Source organism: Bubalus bubalis, chromosome 3, assembly GCF_019923935.1.
Source record: "Bubalus bubalis isolate 160015118507 breed Murrah chromosome 3, NDDB_SH_1, whole genome shotgun sequence".
Classification (NCBI taxonomy): Eukaryota; Metazoa; Chordata; class Mammalia; order Artiodactyla; family Bovidae; genus Bubalus; species Bubalus bubalis.
The window spans coordinates 139,668,003-139,685,999 of NC_059159.1; the positions used below are offsets into that span (position 1 = coordinate 139,668,003).

At 37.3% G+C, this 17,997-nt stretch overlaps 1 protein-coding gene across 7 annotated transcripts in view; it reads left to right on the plus strand.

Moving 5' to 3' along the window:
* NTRK2 (neurotrophic receptor tyrosine kinase 2) overlaps window positions 1-17,997 on the plus strand; it is a 400,572-nt gene that overhangs the window by 83,802 nt on the left and 298,773 nt on the right. For all 7 annotated transcript variants that reach the window (XM_025281959.3, XM_006080618.4, XM_006080619.4 and 4 more), the window contains 3 exons: window positions 51-86; window positions 3,007-3,104; window positions 17,586-17,685. In XM_025281959.3, coding sequence (XP_025137744.1) covers window positions 51-86; window positions 3,007-3,104; window positions 17,586-17,685 — 234 coding nt within the window. The remainder of the gene's footprint in view (window positions 1-50; window positions 87-3,006; window positions 3,105-17,585; window positions 17,686-17,997) is intronic.

A 17,997-nucleotide genomic window follows, 5' to 3' on the forward strand; every position in this document is an offset into this window, starting at 1 on the left:
ACTTTGAATGCATACTTAATAAGATATCTTTGTTTTGTTTTGCTTTTTAGGTGCAAATCCAAATTATCCTGATGTAATTTATGAAGGTAGCTATCGTGTGGTCTGTATTTTGTATTTTTTCAAAATATTTGTCTAAAATGTAATAAATCAACTGAAAGAAGAACTTTAAGCTCAATTAAATATACACTTCAAGCATGACTTAGGCCAAAATAATACTTCAAAAATCATTCGGTATTGATGGCTGTTTTCCCTTGATATTTACAATGCCTGTAAATAGTGTTTTCTCTTTCATGCTTGTTCTTGGAAGTAGTAAATCCATTCTGCTGTAACAGACATTTTGTTTCCATAATTGGGAACTAATTACCTGTTTAAAAGCCTTGACTACCAAGAAAAGGGAGGTGTATCAGTTTCTGGCTATGACGGTAAACCCAATTCAAAATTATGTTTCTTATATAATGAAAAAGCCTGGCTCAGAGACAGGAACCTCAAAGGCGAGGCATGTTTTAAGGTTGGTGAAACCAGCAACTCAACCATACCATCAGGGATGCAGGGTTGTTTTTTTTTTTTTCCCCATCTCTGCACCCTCCTGCCCATTGTGCTGGCTTCACTGAAGGCTGGTTTCTTTTACGGTCTTAAAATGAGTCATTCACATTGATGGGAGAAAGGGAGGAACTTATGAAATTGTTCCAGAAGAAGAACTTTCCCAGAGACCTCCATCAAACCCTCCCTGTTTCTGACTCAGGACTCAGTTGGGTCATGGTTCATTTTTGCCTTGGTGGCAAAAATCTATTTAACCCTTGGTTAGATCCACCCCTGGAGTTTAGATCAACTTTCCTAGAGGAATAAATTCCCTTGAATAAAATGGATCTCTCTTAAATGGTAAAGAATCTGCCTGCAAGGCAGGAGACCTGGGTCAATCCCTGGGTTGAGAGGATCTCCTGGAGAAGGGAATGGATACCCACGCCAGTATTCTTGCCTGGAGAATTCCATGGACAGGGAGCCTGGAGGGCTTCAGTTCATGGGGTTGTAAAGAGTCAGACACAACTGAGGAACTAACACTTTTACTTTTGGAATGTGGAAGAAGAGAATCAAACTGTCCACTGTATTAGCTTACCAAATAGCTCATCTTTCCTTTGCTATTTGAATTCCAGGGTCATTTTACTACATATGAGAATCCATTGTTAATAGTTTTGAAACCACCTTCATGACCAGGAGGCTTCTTTTGGGGAAATGGCAGGCTTAATTTCAAGACTTGGTTTGAAATTTAAAATTGATAAAAAGTTACATTTATCAAAATGTTGCTTTTACATATTTATTCTATAAAATAGTCTATTCTTTAATTCTGATGCACACCTTGACAAATGTGTATATTTATATTTTTAATGTAAAAATAATTTGCATTTTAAATATAAAATGATCCTTTCTGTATTTATGTGTGTATATTTAACTTGAGCTAATTTTGTCTAGGGAATTAAATTGTGTTTTCTTGCTTTATGCATGTTAAGCCATATTTCCTCCAGGCTGTTGTGGTTTGGGTGATATTGTGGATGTAATTTGTGTATTTTTATATTTATTTGTTCTGATATGTTTTAAAGAAAGAGTATGTCAAATTGTATCACAGAGAAATTGTATTGTGATTTTTCCATTTTAAAATTATGTTTTGAACTCCTTTCCAATAATTTTAAGTCTCTAGAAATGTCATTTTTCCACTGGACTCAGATCACACTTTGAATATTTGGCCTAAAATGTTGTTATATTAAACTGTAGATACTTTAATGATTTAATTTTGTGTGAGTAGCTGGATATAATATGAAGAGGGAAAATAAGCAAATAAATGATATCTCCTAGTGTTTTAAATATTAATAAGTTCTAATATTTTCAAAATGAAAATGGTAAGAATATAGTTTTGCAGTTAAGAATGAAACAGCCACAGATAGAAAATAAATTCTGTTTCTGTTAATTTTCATTCACATTCAAAGGAACACTCTGCTAATAAGAATATAATTTAAATTGGTTGCCTTGAGGCCAGCATGATATTTCTACCAAGGGAAGATTAGCTGGGGCTGGCTTAATGAGGTTGGTTGTTCAGGATGGAAATTGAAGGCACCATATCTATTTAGAATAAAAATACAAACCATTTATAAACAACATTGTCTGTAATGTTTACTAAAACTTTTTATGACTTTATATATAATATTATTAATAAAGACATTCCCTACAGAAAAATCATTTATTTCTATCCTGATCCATGTAGGCTAAAAGTGATCCAGACGAGCAGCTACATTTGAGAACTATGAGAACATATCCTCACAGTTCTAAGTGTTGTGTTGGTGAAGTTCCCTATACATTAATTCTGCAACTGAAATATTGGCAATTCAGAACTCTTTTAAAAGTTCAAATGTGGACCCAAGTTTGCTCTCAGTGCTGAGTCCACATTCTATTTTAAGTGAATAAGTAAGATGTCCAGAAATCAGTGCTGCTGATTTCAGGTCTGATTTCTAGACTCTGTTGCCTTCTTGCCAGTTGACCTTAAGACTAGTAATTACTAGTAACATCTCTGAGCTTTCATTCTTCAGCTGTAAAACTGGTGGTTAGACTTGATTTCCAAAGACTCTTCTAGGCCTATAAATCTATGACTCTATATGGTCAAATTTTTTTTGTATTTTCATTAAATACTTTATCAAAAAAGGAATATATTGATATTATATACAAACTTATATAATAAAAACCTTCATGTGCAGAGAAAAATCCTAAACCTGGTTTGGAATTTGACCAACAAAGCAATGATGTAAAGATCTGAGTTGAATACAATTTTGACATTACACAGTCTTACAGTGAATTTAAACCAAGGTGGGGAGGTGTCATGTTTCTCCCCAGCCACACTGTCAGTGGTTTGGAAGCTTGTGATTTGTCTTGCTTTGTTCTGGATTCTACTGTGGCTCATGTTTGATTGCAGCCTAAAGACAACTTCATGCTTCCTTCTTTTTCCCCTTTCTCCAATTTAAGATTATGGGACCGCAGCAAATGACATTGGGGACACCACGAACAAAAGTAATGGAACCCTTCCCACAGGTGTTGTTGACACGGGTCGGGAACACCTCTCGGTGAGTGAGATGCTTACTTGTTTCCTAAGTTGGTTCTGAGCATTTTGATTGCTTGAATGCCTGAGGGATCTTCAATGCCAGTCTTTCAACAAAATACTTTCATTCAGATGTAAATATGGTGTTGAAGGGTAGAGGAACTAATAGAAAGATTTAAGAGAAGTTATAAAGGTGCTGTGGTCTTCCCTGGTAGCTCAGGTGGTAAAGAATCTGCTTGCAATGCAGGAGACCCAGGTTTGGTCCCTGAGTTGGAAAAGTCCTCTGGAGAAGGGAATGGCAACCCACTTCAGTATTCTTGCCTGGAGAATTCCATGGGGTCACAAAGAGTCAGACACGAATGAGCAAATAACACACACATAAAGGTGCTGTATAGCCTCTGACTTATTGCTGATGATTCCTGTTTTAAATATCTGTCCTTTAGGGACTTCCTTGGCAGTCCAGTGGTTAAGACCCTGCACCCTATAGGGGACATGAGTTCCATCCCTGGTCTGAGAACTAAGATACCACATGTCACTTGGAAGCCAAAAATAAAACAAAAGACAGATACAAATGTTCGCAAGGTTGTGGAAAAATAGAAAGCCTTAGATATTACTGCGGGCATGCGTGTGTGCCTGTTACGTTGCTCAGTCATATCCAACTCTGTGACCCCGTGGACTGCCAGGCTCCTCTGTCCATGGAATTCTCCAAGCAAGAATACTGGAGTGGGCTGCCATGCCCTCCTCCAGAAGATCTTCCTGGCTTGGGGATGGAACCTGCAACTCTTTGGGTCTGCTGCAGACAGGTTCTTTACTACTAATGCCACCTGGGAAGCCCCTAGATATTGTTAGTGAGAATAAAAAATGGTATGGTAACTTTCAAAAACTTAAAGTTTCTAAAAAAAAATTGTCCTTTAAATGATTATTACTACTATATCAAGAAACCAGGTTTTTTATTCAGTTGTTCTTCAGTTGCTCAGTCATGTCTGACTCCATGAACCTGTGGACTGCAGCATGCCAGACTTCACTGTCCTTCACTATCTCATGGAGTCTGCTCAGACTTATGTCCATTGAGACAATGATGCCATCCAACCATCTCATCCTCTGTCACTCCCTACTCCTCATGCCCTCAATCTTTCCTAGAATTAGGGTCTTTTCCAATGAGTTGGCTCTTTACATCAGGTGGCCAAAATATTGGAGCTTCAGCTCCAGCATCCATACTTCAGTGAATATTCAGGGTTGATTTCCTTTAGGATTGACTGGTTTGATCACCTTGCCGTCCAAGGGACTCTCAAGAGTCTTCTCGAGCACCACAGTTTGAAAGCATCACTTCTTCAGCACTCAGCCTTCTTTATGGTCCCACTCTCACATCATCACGACTACTGGAAAAACCATAGCTTTGACTATATGGACCTTTGTCAGCAAAGTGATGTCTCTACTTTTTAATATGCTGTCTAGGTTTGTCATAGCTTTTCTTTCAAGGAGCAAGCATGTTTTAATTTCATGGCTGAAGTCACCATCTGCAGTAGTTTTGGAGCCCAAGATAATAAAATCTTTTACTGTTTCCAATTTTTTCCCCATCTGCTTGCCATGAAGTGATGGGACTGGATGCCATAATCTTAGTTTTCTGAATGTTACATTTTTTTTTAATTTTTTTAAGTTTTATTTTATTTTTAAACTTTACATAATTGTATTAGTTTTGCCAAATATCAAAATGAATCTGCCACAGGTATACATGTGTTCCCCATCCTGAACCCTCCTCCCTCCTCCCTCCCCATACCATCCCTCTGGGTCGTCCCAGTGCACCAGCCCCAAGCATCCAGTATCGTGCATCGAACCTGGACTGGCAACTCGTTTCATACATGATATTTTACGTGTTTCAATGCCATTCTCCCAAATCTTCCCACCCTCTCCCTCTCCCACAGAGTCCGTAAGACTGTTCTATACATCAGTGTCTCTTTTGCTGTCTCGGACACAGGGTTATTGTTACCATCTTTCTAAATTCCATATATATGCGTTAGTATACTGTATTGGTGTTTTTCTTTCTGGCTTACTTCACTCTGTATAATAGGCTCCAGTTTCATCCACCTCATTAGAACTGATTCAAATGTATTCTTTTAAATGGCTGAGTGTTACATTTAGAGCCAGCTTTTTTACTCTCTGTTTTCACCTTCATCAAGAGGCTCTTTAGTTCTTCTTCACTTTCTGCCATTAACGTGGTATCATCTGCATACCTAAAGTTATTGATATTTCTCCCAGCAATCTTGATTCCAGCTTGTCATTCATCCAGCCCAGCATCTCATTCAGGGATATGTATAATTCTTCTTGTTTCCACACCTTCACACTTGTCTTCTTAAATATCTTAATAAAAATTTCAGTGCCTACAGAGCGTAAGAAATCCAGTAAGTTCTGAAAACGACTAGCCATGGGAGGATATAAAAATATGAATGAAATACAGATCTATCCCTTTGGTTCTTATACTTAGGTCAGAGACCTGAGATGTGAATATTTGCACCTAAAATGCAAATAGAGGCTGAGCAAAGCAATGGGAGTGGTAGAAGTAGAGGGACGGCACCCTGGTCCTTCCTCTTAGGAGAGCTGGAGGAGTCTGTGGGACAGGTTTCACAGCCTGTGATGGATGCATGGAATTTGGACACAGAGGAAAGAAGAGGAAGGGTCTTGTAGGTGTGTGAACAAGAGCTTGCAAACTGGAAACGTTCTTGATTGGAAGGCAGGGTGTGTGAAGGATGGTGGTCAGAGGCAAGGCTGGGGAAGTTGGCCACGAGGTCTTGAACCTCAGTGCCAGGTGGTTAGATTTATGGCACAGTGAAGAACATTAAAGGGGGTGTGAGTTCATCTCCCCAGGACTCTGGGGGCAGCAGCTCAGGTCAAAACCCAGCAGATTCCTCCATTCTTTTCTTTTCCTTCCTTGTCATGTGCACCCAGTCAAACATCGTGTGAGTTCTGCCTCCTTGTAAACTTCAAACCTGTCCGTCCACAAACTATGGCCCTTGGGCCAAGTTCAGCTTATGTAGTCTGTAGGCTAAGAATAGTTCTAACATTTTTAAGGGGTTTGAAAAAAAACAAAAGAAGGATGACATTTTGTGACACGTGAGCTTTTTATGAAATTCACATGTCAATGTCCATAAATAAAGTTTTATTAGAATAGAATTATTCCTATTTACATATTGTTGTGGCTACTTTTGTACTCAGGGGCATATGGAGTAGTTGAAGCAAAGTCTGTATGGCCTGCAGCGCTGGAAATATTTATCATTTGGCGCTTTGCGGAGAAAGTTTGCCACAATTGCTTGTTCCTGGATGACTGCCCAGCTTCCCACCCTGTCTCCCTCTGCCACTCTTGTGATCTTCCAGCCTTTCTTCATGCATCAGCCTGTGACTTTTTTTTAAAAATAGTTTTATTTTATAAGTTTCAGCTGTACTATATTGTAATTTCACATCTGTGTACACTAAAGAGTGATAATCCCACCAGCCTAGTTACTATCTGTCACCATACAGTTGACCTTCTTCACTCATTTTGCTCACTCTGACCCCCTTTCTCTCTGGTAACCACTAATCTGATCTCTGTATCTATGAGTTGGCTTCTATTTTGTTTGTTTGTTTGTTTGTTTGTTTTAGATTCTGCAGATGAGTGAAATCATATGGTATTTGTCTTTTATCCGACTTATTTCTGTTACTATAGTACCTTCAAGGTCCATCCATATTGTCACAAATGGGAAGATTTCCTTGTTTTTAATGGCTGAGTAATCCATTGAGTATTATTCCATTGAGTAATATTCCAATAAATATATATGTATATATTTATATATATCACATATCACATCTTCTTATCCATTCATCTGTTGATGGACACTTGGATTGTCAACACATCCTGTCTATTGTAAATAATGCTGCATTGAACATGTGTGTAGTTGCTAAGTCATGTTTGACTCTTTGCAACCCCATGGACTATAGCCTGCCAGGCTCCCCTGTTCATGGAATTCTCCAGGCAAGAATATTGGAGTGAGTTGCCATTTCCTCCTCTAGGGGATCATCCTGACCCAGGGATCGAACCCACATTTCCTGAATTGGCAGTCAGGTTCTTTATCAGTGAGCCACCAGTGAAGCCCCCAAATCTTGAGTTTGTTTCTATTTTGCATGTGTATTCATTTGTACTGTTTTAGAATTGCATGTAAGTGATATCATACAGTATCATACAAGTCTCTTGTCCACTCTTGGCTGTCCTAAACCCAGTGCAGTGCTGTGGTATGGGGGTGGTGGGAACAGAGCATTACCAGGTAGATAATGGGATCATTCATGGGAAAGCCATGAATGTTGCTTCCCAGTGGATAGTCATGACCACTGAGCATGGAATGCAATGTATGAGCAGGATTCTTGAGGACGGGAGGCCAGGGACAGAGGGTGGACTAGGTGTTCTTTGAGTTCCCAAAGCTGGGTTGGAAGGGAGAGAGGATTACAGAGACCAGACTCCCCTTGTTCTGAAATAGGCAACCTGACACTGAATCCTAGATACCTGTCCATTGATGGGAGACAATAATTAGAAGGCACACCCTCTCTGTGCCTAAAATTCTTCCCTAGAAATGGTCCATTGAACATATGGGTGCATATATCCTTTTGAATTAGTGTTTTCATGTTCTGGTATAAATACCCAGAAGTAGAATAACTGGGTCATATTGTACCTCTATTCTTAATTTTTTGAGGAAGTCTCCATACTGTTTTACATGGTGGCAGTATCAGTTTACATCCTCACCACCAGTGTTTGAAGATTCTCTCTTCTCAATATCCTTGCCAACATTTGTTATTTCTTGCTTTTCAATAATAGTGTGGGATGATATCTTATGTGGTTTTGATTTGCATTTCCCTAATAATTAGTGATGTTGAACATATTTTCATGTGCTTGTTGGCAATGTGTATGTCTTTGGGAAAAAATGTTTATCCAGATTTTCCATACATTTTTTAATCTGGTTGTTTGGTTTTCTGTTGTTGAGTTGTATGAGTTCTTTAAAAATTTCAATATTAACCCCTTATCGGATATATGATTTTTAAATATTTTCTTTCACTCATAGGTTGAATTTTTATTTTGATGACAGTTTCCTTCACTGTAAAGGAGCTTTTTAGTTTGATGCAGTCTAATTTATTTATTTTTGCCTTTGTTTCACTTGCCTTTGGATTCAGATCTACAAAAACATTTTTAAAACTAATGTCAGTGAGATTATTGCCTATGTTTCCATTTAAGAATTGTATGGTTTCAGGTCTTACATTCAAATTTTTAATCCATTCTGAGTTAATTTTTGCAGGTGGCATGAGATAGTTTTCTAGTTTCATTGTTTTGCATATGGCTGTCCAGTTTTCCCAGCACCATTTATTGTGTTGAAGAGACTGTTCTTTCTCCACTGTATGTTCTTTGCTCCTCTGTTATAAATTGTATATATATATGGGTTTATTTCTGAGTTCTCACTTCTGTCTCTTGATCTGTGTATCTGTTTTTGTCCCCATGCCCAACTGTTTTGATTACTGTAGTTTTGTAGTGGAGTGTGAAATCAGGGAGTGAGATACCTCCAACTTTGTTCTTCTATCTCATGATAGTTTTGGCTATTCAGGTTCTTTACTGGTACCATACAAATTTGGGGATTATTTATTCTAGATCTATGAAATACACCATTGGAATTTTGATAGAGTTTACACTGAATCTATAGACTGCTTTGGGTACTATGGACGTTTTAACAAGATTAATTCTTCCAGGTCATGAATATGGAATATCTTTCCACTTATTTGTGTGTGTGTGTGTGTGTGTGTGTGTTTCAGTTTCTCATCATCATCTTAGTTTTCTGTGTGCTAGTCTTTTCACTTTTGGTTAAATTTATTCCTAGGTATTTTATTCTTTTGGTATAATTGCAAATGGGATTGTTTTATTAGTTTCCTTTTCTGATAGATCATTGTTAGTATATAGAAATGCCATACATATCTGTACATTGATTTTGTATCCTGTGACTTCACTGAATTAATTTACTGGTTATAATAATTTTTTGGTGAACTCTTCAGGGTTTTCTTAATATGGCATCATGTCATCTGCAAATCATGACAGTTTTACTTTTTCCTTTCTGATTTGGACGCTTTCATTTCTTTTTCTTGCCTAATTTCTATGGCTAGGACTTCCAACATTGTGTTGAATGAAAGCAGAAAGAGTGAGCTTTTTTGTCTTGTTGCTGACCTCTTTGTTGAGTTGTAATCATAAGTGGATGTTAAATTTTGTCAGGTGCTTTTCTCTTTATATATTGAGATGATCATGTGTGATTGTTTATCCTTCATTTTGTTCATGTTATGTATCATGTTGATTGATTTGCAGATATTGAACCATCCTTGAATCCCTGGAATAAATTACATTTCTTTGTGGTGTATGATCCTTTTAAATCATATCAGATGTATTTTGCTAATATTCATTGAGGATTTTGCATCTGTGTTCATCAAGATATTGGCCAGTTATTTTCTTTTTGGTGTCCTCATCTGGTTTTGGAACCAGGGAAATGTTAGCTTTGTAGAATGCTTTTGGCAGGTTCCTTCTTCTTCAGTTGTTTTCTTTTCTTTTTTTTTTTTTTCCTGAAGAATTTGGGAAAGATAGTTCTTAAATATTTGAATGTTTTTGTAGAATTTGCCATTAAAACTACCTGGTCCTGGGCTTTTGCTTGTTGGGAGAATTTTGATTACTGTTTTAATATCCCCACTAGTAATTTGTCTATTCAGATCTTCTATTTCTTAATAATTCAGCCTTGAAAAATTATGTTTCAAGTAGTTTATATTTTATTATCTTTTATTTTCTAATAGTTTATCTTTTATTCCAGTTTGTCCAATTTTTTGGCAAATAATTGTAACATCCTCTTATGATCCTTTGTTTTCTTATGATGTCATTGCTATTTCTTCTCTTTCACTTCTGATTTTATATATATGAGTATCTTTTTTATTAGTCTAGCTGAAGTTTTATTGATTTTATCTTTTTAAAGAGCTAGCTTTTTGTTTAATTGATCTTTTCTATTTTTTAGTCTTTATTTATGTATGCTTGGATCTTTATTATGTCTTTTACTAATATTTGGCTTCATTTGTTATGCTTTTTCTAGTTCCTTTGGGTGTAAAGTTAGCTTCCTTATTTAGGACTTTTCTTGTTTATTGAGATTGGCCTATATTGCTATGAATGTCCCTCTTGTGACCAGTTTTGCTGCATTCCAAAGACTTTGGTATGTTAAATTTCTATTTTCATTCATCTCTATGCATTTTTATTTCTTCAAAGACCTATTGGTTGTTCAGTAACATGTTGTTTAATCTCCAGTTTTTGTAGTTTTTCCAATTTTTTTCTTGTGACCAAGTTTTAGTTTCATATAATTGTCTTTGGAGAAGATGTTTGATATGATTTTAATCCTCTTAAATTTATTGAGACTTGTTTACTGACCTAACGTGAATTGTCTTGAAGAACCTTCCATGTGCCCTTGAGAAGAATGTTTATCTACTTCTTTTTGATGGAATGTTCTTTATATCTGGAAGGTCATCTGGTCTAACATGTCAAAGTCTGATATGTTCTTATTAATTTTCTTTTTGGATAATCAATCCATTGATATAAGTGAGGTGTTAAGTCTCCTGCTATTATTGTATCTCTTTCAAGTTCTCCCTTTCAGTTAAGTCACTTAGTCATGTCTGATTCTTTGCGACCCCAGAGACTGCAGCACACCAGGCCTCCCTGTGCATCATCAAATCCTGAAGTTTACTCAAACTCATGTCCATTGAGTCAGTGATGCCGTCCAACCATCTCATTTGCTGTCGTCCCCTTCCCCTCCTACCTTCTATCTTTCCCAGCATCAGGGTCTTTTCAAATGAGTCAGCTCTTTTCATCAGGTGGCCAAAGTATTGGAGTTTCAGCTTCAACATCAGTCCTTCCAATGAATATTCAGGACTGATTTCCTTTAGGATGACTGGTTGAATCTCCTTGCAGTCCAAAGGACTCTCAAGAGTCTTCTCCAACACCACAGTTCAAAAGCATCAATCCTTTGGCAGTCAGCTTTCTTTATAGTCCAACTCTCACATCCATATATGACTACTGGAAAAACCATAGCCTTGACTAGATGGACCTTTGTTGGTAAAGTAATGTCTCTGCTTTTTTTTTTTTATTTTTTTTTTATTTTTAAACTTTACATAACTGTATTAGTTTTGCCAAATATCAAAATGAATCCGCCACAGGTATACATGTGTTCCCCATCCTGAACCCTCCTCCCTCCTCCCTCCCCATTCCATCCCTCTGGGTCGTCCCAGTGCACCAGCCCCAAGCATCCAGTTTCGTGCATCGAACCTGGACTGGCAACTCATTTCATACATGATATTTTACATGTTTCAATGCCATTCTCCCAAATCTTCCCACCCTCTCCCTCTCCCACAGAGTCCATAAGACTGTTCTATACATCAGTGTCTCTTTTGCTGTCTCGTACACAGGGTTATTGTTACCATCTTTCTAAATTCCATATATATGCGTTAGTATACTGTATTGGTGTTTTTCTTTCTGGCTTACTTCACTCTGTATAATAGGCTCCAGTTTCATCCACCTCATTAGAACTGATTCAAATGTATTCTTTTTAATGGCTGAATAATACTCCATTGTGTATATGTACCACAGCTTTCTTTTGCTGTCCAGGTTTGTCGTAACTTTTCTTCCAAAGAGTAAGTGTCTTTTATTTCATGGCTGCAGACACCATATGCAGTGATTTTGGAGCCCAAAAAGATAAAGTCTGCCACTGTTTCCACTGTTTCTCCACCTCTGATGGCACCAGATGCCATGATCTTTGTTTTCTGAATGTTGCACATTTGCTCTGTATATCTTGGTGCTCCTGTATTGGGTGCATATACCTTTGTAAATATTATATCTTCTTGCTGGATTGACCCCTTTATCATTATTTAATGCCCTTTGTCTTTTGTTACAGTGTTTGTTCTAAAGTTTGTTTTGTCTGTTATGAATATAGCTATTCCAGCTTTCTTTTTATTCCATTTTCATGGAATATCTTTTTCCATCTCTTCATTTTCAGCCTGTGTATTCTTTCTTCTGAAGTGAGTATCTTGTAGGCAACATACAGACAGATCATGCTTTTTAATCCATTTAGTCACTCCATGTCTTTTGATTGGTGAATTTAGCCCATTTACATGTATACCTGTGGTGGATTCATTTTGATATTTGGCAAAACTAATACAGTTATGTAAAGTTTAAAAATAAAATAAAATTTAAAAAAAAAAAAAAAGAAATTATTGACCAGTATATATTGTCATCATTTTGTTAGTTGTTTTATGGCTATTTTTGTAGTTCTTTTCTGTTCCTTTCTTATTCTCTTTCTCTTTTATCTTGTGTTTGGTGGTTTTCTTTAGTGTTATGTTTAGATTCTCTTATCATTTTTTCCCTCTTTTTACTATAAGTTTTTTCCTTGTGATTACTGCGACGTTCACATATAACACTGTATGTAAGTAATATCCTGTTTTAAATTGGTAGTAACTTAAGTTTGAATACATGCCAAAGCTTTATCTTTTTTACACCCCATCCCCATGATTATACTTGTGATGGAACAAGTGGAGGCTCTGTTCATCTAGTTTTCAGATCCTTTTCTGGGGAAATTACTTCATATTTAGTTGTAGACTTGCTGTGTCTATGGTAGGAGATGAGTTTAGGATCTTCTTACACCACTGTCTTGAACCCTCTCCTCTGAGTGACCTTTTTAAAGCACAAAATAGGATCACTCTTTTATTGTCATTCTCAGAGTCTTCTCAATGTATTGTGATGAAACTTTTGTTTTATAAACCCAACTCCTCATGATGGTTAATAGGGCCCTACATATCTTGCCCTTGTCTGTCTCTCTGACTTCATCTGCACACTCTCCTCACTGTTTGCCAGTTACCTTTTTAAAATGCTCTCTTGCATGCTCCAGGCTTACTTTTGTCTCATAGTTTTCACACTTGCTTTTTTCTTTAGGAGGCATGCACTTCCCAATGGCCACCACACAGTTTTAGCTAGAGTGGCTAGCAGCATCCATTATCCTATTTCATTTTCTTCTGAGCAGTTATTATTGTGATAATTATCTTGAGTATTTATTTGTTTACATGTTTAATATCTTTTTCCTTTCCCTGATTCTTTAGTAAGATTCTTAGTATAGGTGACCTGGTCAGTGTTTTTCCCAGCTGTATTCCTAGTCCTTGGAATAGTACTTGACACCTAGAGGTGATTAGACTGATGATGAACACTATAGAATGGGTTCAAGAAGAGAAGGATTGAAAGTGGGGTGATGATTTAGGTATTTGGTTCAATAATAAAGAGATATGATGAATATTTAAACCAAGGCCATGGCAGTGGGACCAGAAGGCTCAAAAAGAGATGCAACTTAACTGCAACTTATAACATGCACATCCAGTATTTGGAGACACACACATGTTTCGACAGATGACTATATACATTGAAACAGCAAGAAAAACTGCTGTGTTAAATCAACTGCAGAATGTTTTCTAATTCCTTCCTTGTGCAGTCATTTAAGTTTTTACTCTCATACCAAAACACTTAATGTTTCTTGGTTTGAGAATGTTGTTTGCGTATGTAAGGAATCCAAGGAGCATGCATTAAACCCACTGATGTGTATGTATCTCAATTACTAAAAGTTGTATGCTAACTTGAATTGCTAAATTTAAGCCCCTAATTGGTATATCTCAATGTTTGAACTGTCTATAGTAGGGTATTAGAGAGCAAGATCAGTGAAAATAATCTTTGTTGAAAGTCTGTATATTTTGACTCCACCTGTAGCTCCTAGGAACTTGCATGAAAGTGCAGGTCAATGTTTTGTAGAATTTAAAGAAAATTTCAAAATTATTTGTGCATCAAACATTTAATACATTAGTAGCCCCTGATCACCAGAAAGATCATTAGATTAGAAGAAAAGTTTCGGAGTCAAGGAGCTGATACAAAATTCAGTGGTATTTTCAAAGCCTTTGGAAGACACTTGCGAGCAACAAATGCTCCTCATGAATGCTGCTGAATTTTCAGAGGCGAGCAGCTCCTTATTGTATGCTGAGAGGTAGCCTTAGATAAAACCAACCAACCAACTAGGCAATACTCCTTTCTCCCTTGTGAAGACACTCCTACCCCAACACACATACACACAGTACATGAAACTCTGCATTTATCAAATAATTTGTCTTTGAGGAAATGATTCTTCTCATTGTCATAGGAGTCTTTGTTTATTAAAACATTCTTTACATTTAGAACTGCTTCAATAGGTTTAAATATTTGCTAGCAGATCAATAACTGCGTTTCTGGAGTCAATCACCTTTCCATTTTCTAAGTTAACTTAAACATTCCATAATGAAATAAAGAATGCAGGGTAGGTATATTATCCCCACGTACAAATGAGGGAACAGAGTCTTAGAAAAGTGAAGCATACGTGAGCTGTCACAGCTGGTAAAGGTGAGGTATCCTGCAAACATAAGGACAAAGGTTTCCTGAATGCCCATCAGATACTTTCTGAAGTGGGGAAGACTGTACTGTGGCTCTGCAGACAGATCCTGGGACTCAGGGAGGGTCCTTCAAATCTCTCTTCATCTCAGATTCCTTCCTATAAGATAGTGCTCGAACTTGTTTATCTGTATAATTTTGGAATTTAATAATAGGGGAGAGAAACTTATAGCTGATGATCTCTTTCCTATGAAAATGTTAGTTAGAAATAAAGATTGAAAAAGAAATACACAAAACCATCAGATGAGGGAAATGATCTTGGTTAGAACAAGTCGATCCCTAACTTGCCTTTTAGGAATCACTACAATTCTATTTGTATATAGGTCACAGAGACAGAATTAAGTGTGTGCTCAAACATCTGTAGAAGTGTTGCCTGGGAGAGCCACTCACAACTGAAGCAGCAGAGAAAGAGAAATATCACACCTTTGTTCCACCCTAGACAAATGTTTGGCATGTGCTCTTTTCTGTTTTGCAGCTTATCTAATGCTGTCTCCATCTAACCCCATCTGAAGGTTCTGCTGGGGGGATTTCAGTGTGTGTGTGCTCAGTCATGTCCTACTCTTTGTGTCCCCTTGGACTGTAGTCCGTCAGGCTCCTCTGTTTATGGAATTTTTCAGGCAAAAATACTGGAGTGAGTTACCATTTCCTTCTCCAGGGGATCTTCCTGAGTTAGGGATTGAACATGCGTCTCTTCTGTTTTCTGCATTGGCAGCCTGATTCTTTACCACTAGCACCACCTAGGAAGCTATAGCCATGTGTTTTTATTATTCTGCTTTCACTGTCAGCCACACACTTTGAAAATGCAATGTAGGATAAACACACATAAATCGCAGGTTTTATATTTGCTAGGCTTTTATTTCAACCCACTCCAGTGTTCTTGCCTGGAGAATCCCCGGGACGGGGGAGCCTTGTGGGCTGCCGTCTGTGGGGCTGCACAGAGTCGAACACGACTGAAGCGACTTAGCAGCAGCAGCAGGCTTCTATTTCAGTCCCAAGCTTGAGAGGTATGATCTGGGGCTGCTTTCTTATGTTTTTCTAAATCTCAGTTTTATTATCATCATCATTATCATCATTATGGCAAAAATAATTAATTACTTATTAAACTAGGCACTGTGTCAAGCCCAATACCTATGTTAACTGATTGACAATTTACAACAACCTGCAAGGTAGAGTTATTATATCCCCTAGTTTATATATGAGGATTATGAGGTGCTGAGAGGTTAAGTGATTTGTAAACCATGCAACTAATAAGTGGTAAATCTAAATTCTGAACTTGGAGAATCTATCTTCTTAATCTCCACTTGACACTGCCTCTCACTATGGTATATGAATACCATATATAGTATATTATATGGGCATATTAATCAGGATAAGCTATGCTGTGGTAACAAAAATCCCAAAATTTCAGTGGCTTAAAACAATAAAAGCTTATTTCTTGTTTCATTACAGGTATTGACTGGGAGTTCTGTCAGCCTCATCCTCATTCCAAGATGAGGCAGACATATCAGCCACATTTTGAAAATTTAGCATTTATTTTGGCACCAAGCAAGAGTACACTGCCCTTAGTGCTATTAACATTATTATCAATGGATAATTTTTCTTGTGGAGGGCTGTCCCGGGCACTTCAGCATGTTTAGCAGCATGCCTGGGCTTCCCTGGTGGCCCAGCTGGTAAAGAATCTGCCTGCAATGCAGGAGACGTGGGTTTGATCCCTGGGTTGGGAAGATCCTCTGGAGAAGGGAATGGTTATCCACTCCAGTATACTTGCCTGGAGAGTTCCATGGACCATATGGTCCACTGGGTTGCAAAAAGTTGAACACGACTGAGCAAGTTTCACTTCATTTCACTTCAAAATCACCTTAACCATCAAGCACTTCTTTCCACAGAGTGCTAATTAAGTTCTAGCTAAACTATATCCAGATACTATCCATCCAGGCTATCCATCTGTTGTTGTCAATAAAGTTTTATTGGAACACAGACAAGCCCATTTGCTTGCATATTGTCTATGTCTGTTTTCACACTACAGCAGTGGAATTGACTAGTTGCAACAGAGATTTACAATGTGAGGCTTTACAGGAAAAGTTTGCCAACTCCTGGTTTATAAAAACAGACATATTTTGGCAGTGGGACTTTGGGGTGAATAACAAAAATGGAAGACAGCCCTATGTCCATCTTTTTTTCTAAATTATTAGTGTGTACTTAGCATTATGCACTTGTGCCTTTGTGATTTCCAGCTCAGAGCTGTGACAAGATTCACAAAGATATACATTTACTGTCTTGTGTGATTCACAACTTGCAATTACACTTTTAAATTAAAAAAAAAAAAACCCTGTATTGATCTTTCTCATACATACAGAAAAGGTCACATGTCAAGTCTACAACCCAATGAGCCTTCAAAGGCTGAGCTCACTCTCCACTTCTTTCCTGCTCCCTTCTAGACCTGCTCACTGTTCCAGGCATTCTGACTTTCTAAGACCAATAGTAGCCAACTTAAAAAAAAACTTTATTATGGACAACTCTCAAACATGTACAGGGTAGAGAGAATAGAGAAATGAACTCCCCTGTATCTTTCAGCAGCTTCAAAAATTATTAGTATTTTGTCATTCATGTTTTATATTCTCTCTTCTCTTTCTAGATAGGTATGCAGGTATATAGGTAATAGATAAAATATCTATTTATGTATTATATAATATATGATGTTTTAGTATAAATTTATCTATATAATATCAATTGGATGAATATTTTTATTAGCTTTAACTTACAGTTTCTCACTTGTAGAATAAGGATAATAATAGGACCTATATACTTCTTCCTAGGTTTGTTGAAGAATAAGTGAATTGATATCCATAAAGTTCTTAGAAAATCAAGTAGTAATTATTCAATAAATATTAACTGTCTTCAGCAGCAGCAGCAGCTTCAGGGTGCAAGGAACTAATGAACAAGCTCACGACTGCCCTCTTTTCTTTTCTCTAGGTCTATGCTGTGGTGGTAATTGCATCTGTAGTGGGATTTTGCCTACTGGTAATGCTATTTCTGCTGAAGTTGGCAAGACACTCCAAGTTTGGCATGAAAGGTAAGAAGGGTTGTGTTTATTTTACTACTTATGTGGAATCATTTTGGCTTATGACTAATGCTAATTACCACTAAAGAAGGAAGCAGCTAGATTTACAATGACTAGGATTGAAGGCTGAGAAAACAGCAACATAGCTATGATACTACAAATCAAGACAGAGCAAAATCATGTTGATTACTCAGCACTACCCACTTTCAATGAGGACAATTGTCCCGGAAAACACAGAACTGGTTTCTTGAGTTTTCAAGTGACTAATTATGTCTGAGTTTTGCTTTTACTTCAGAAAAGCAGGCTAGTGCCAGTAGGCAAGTG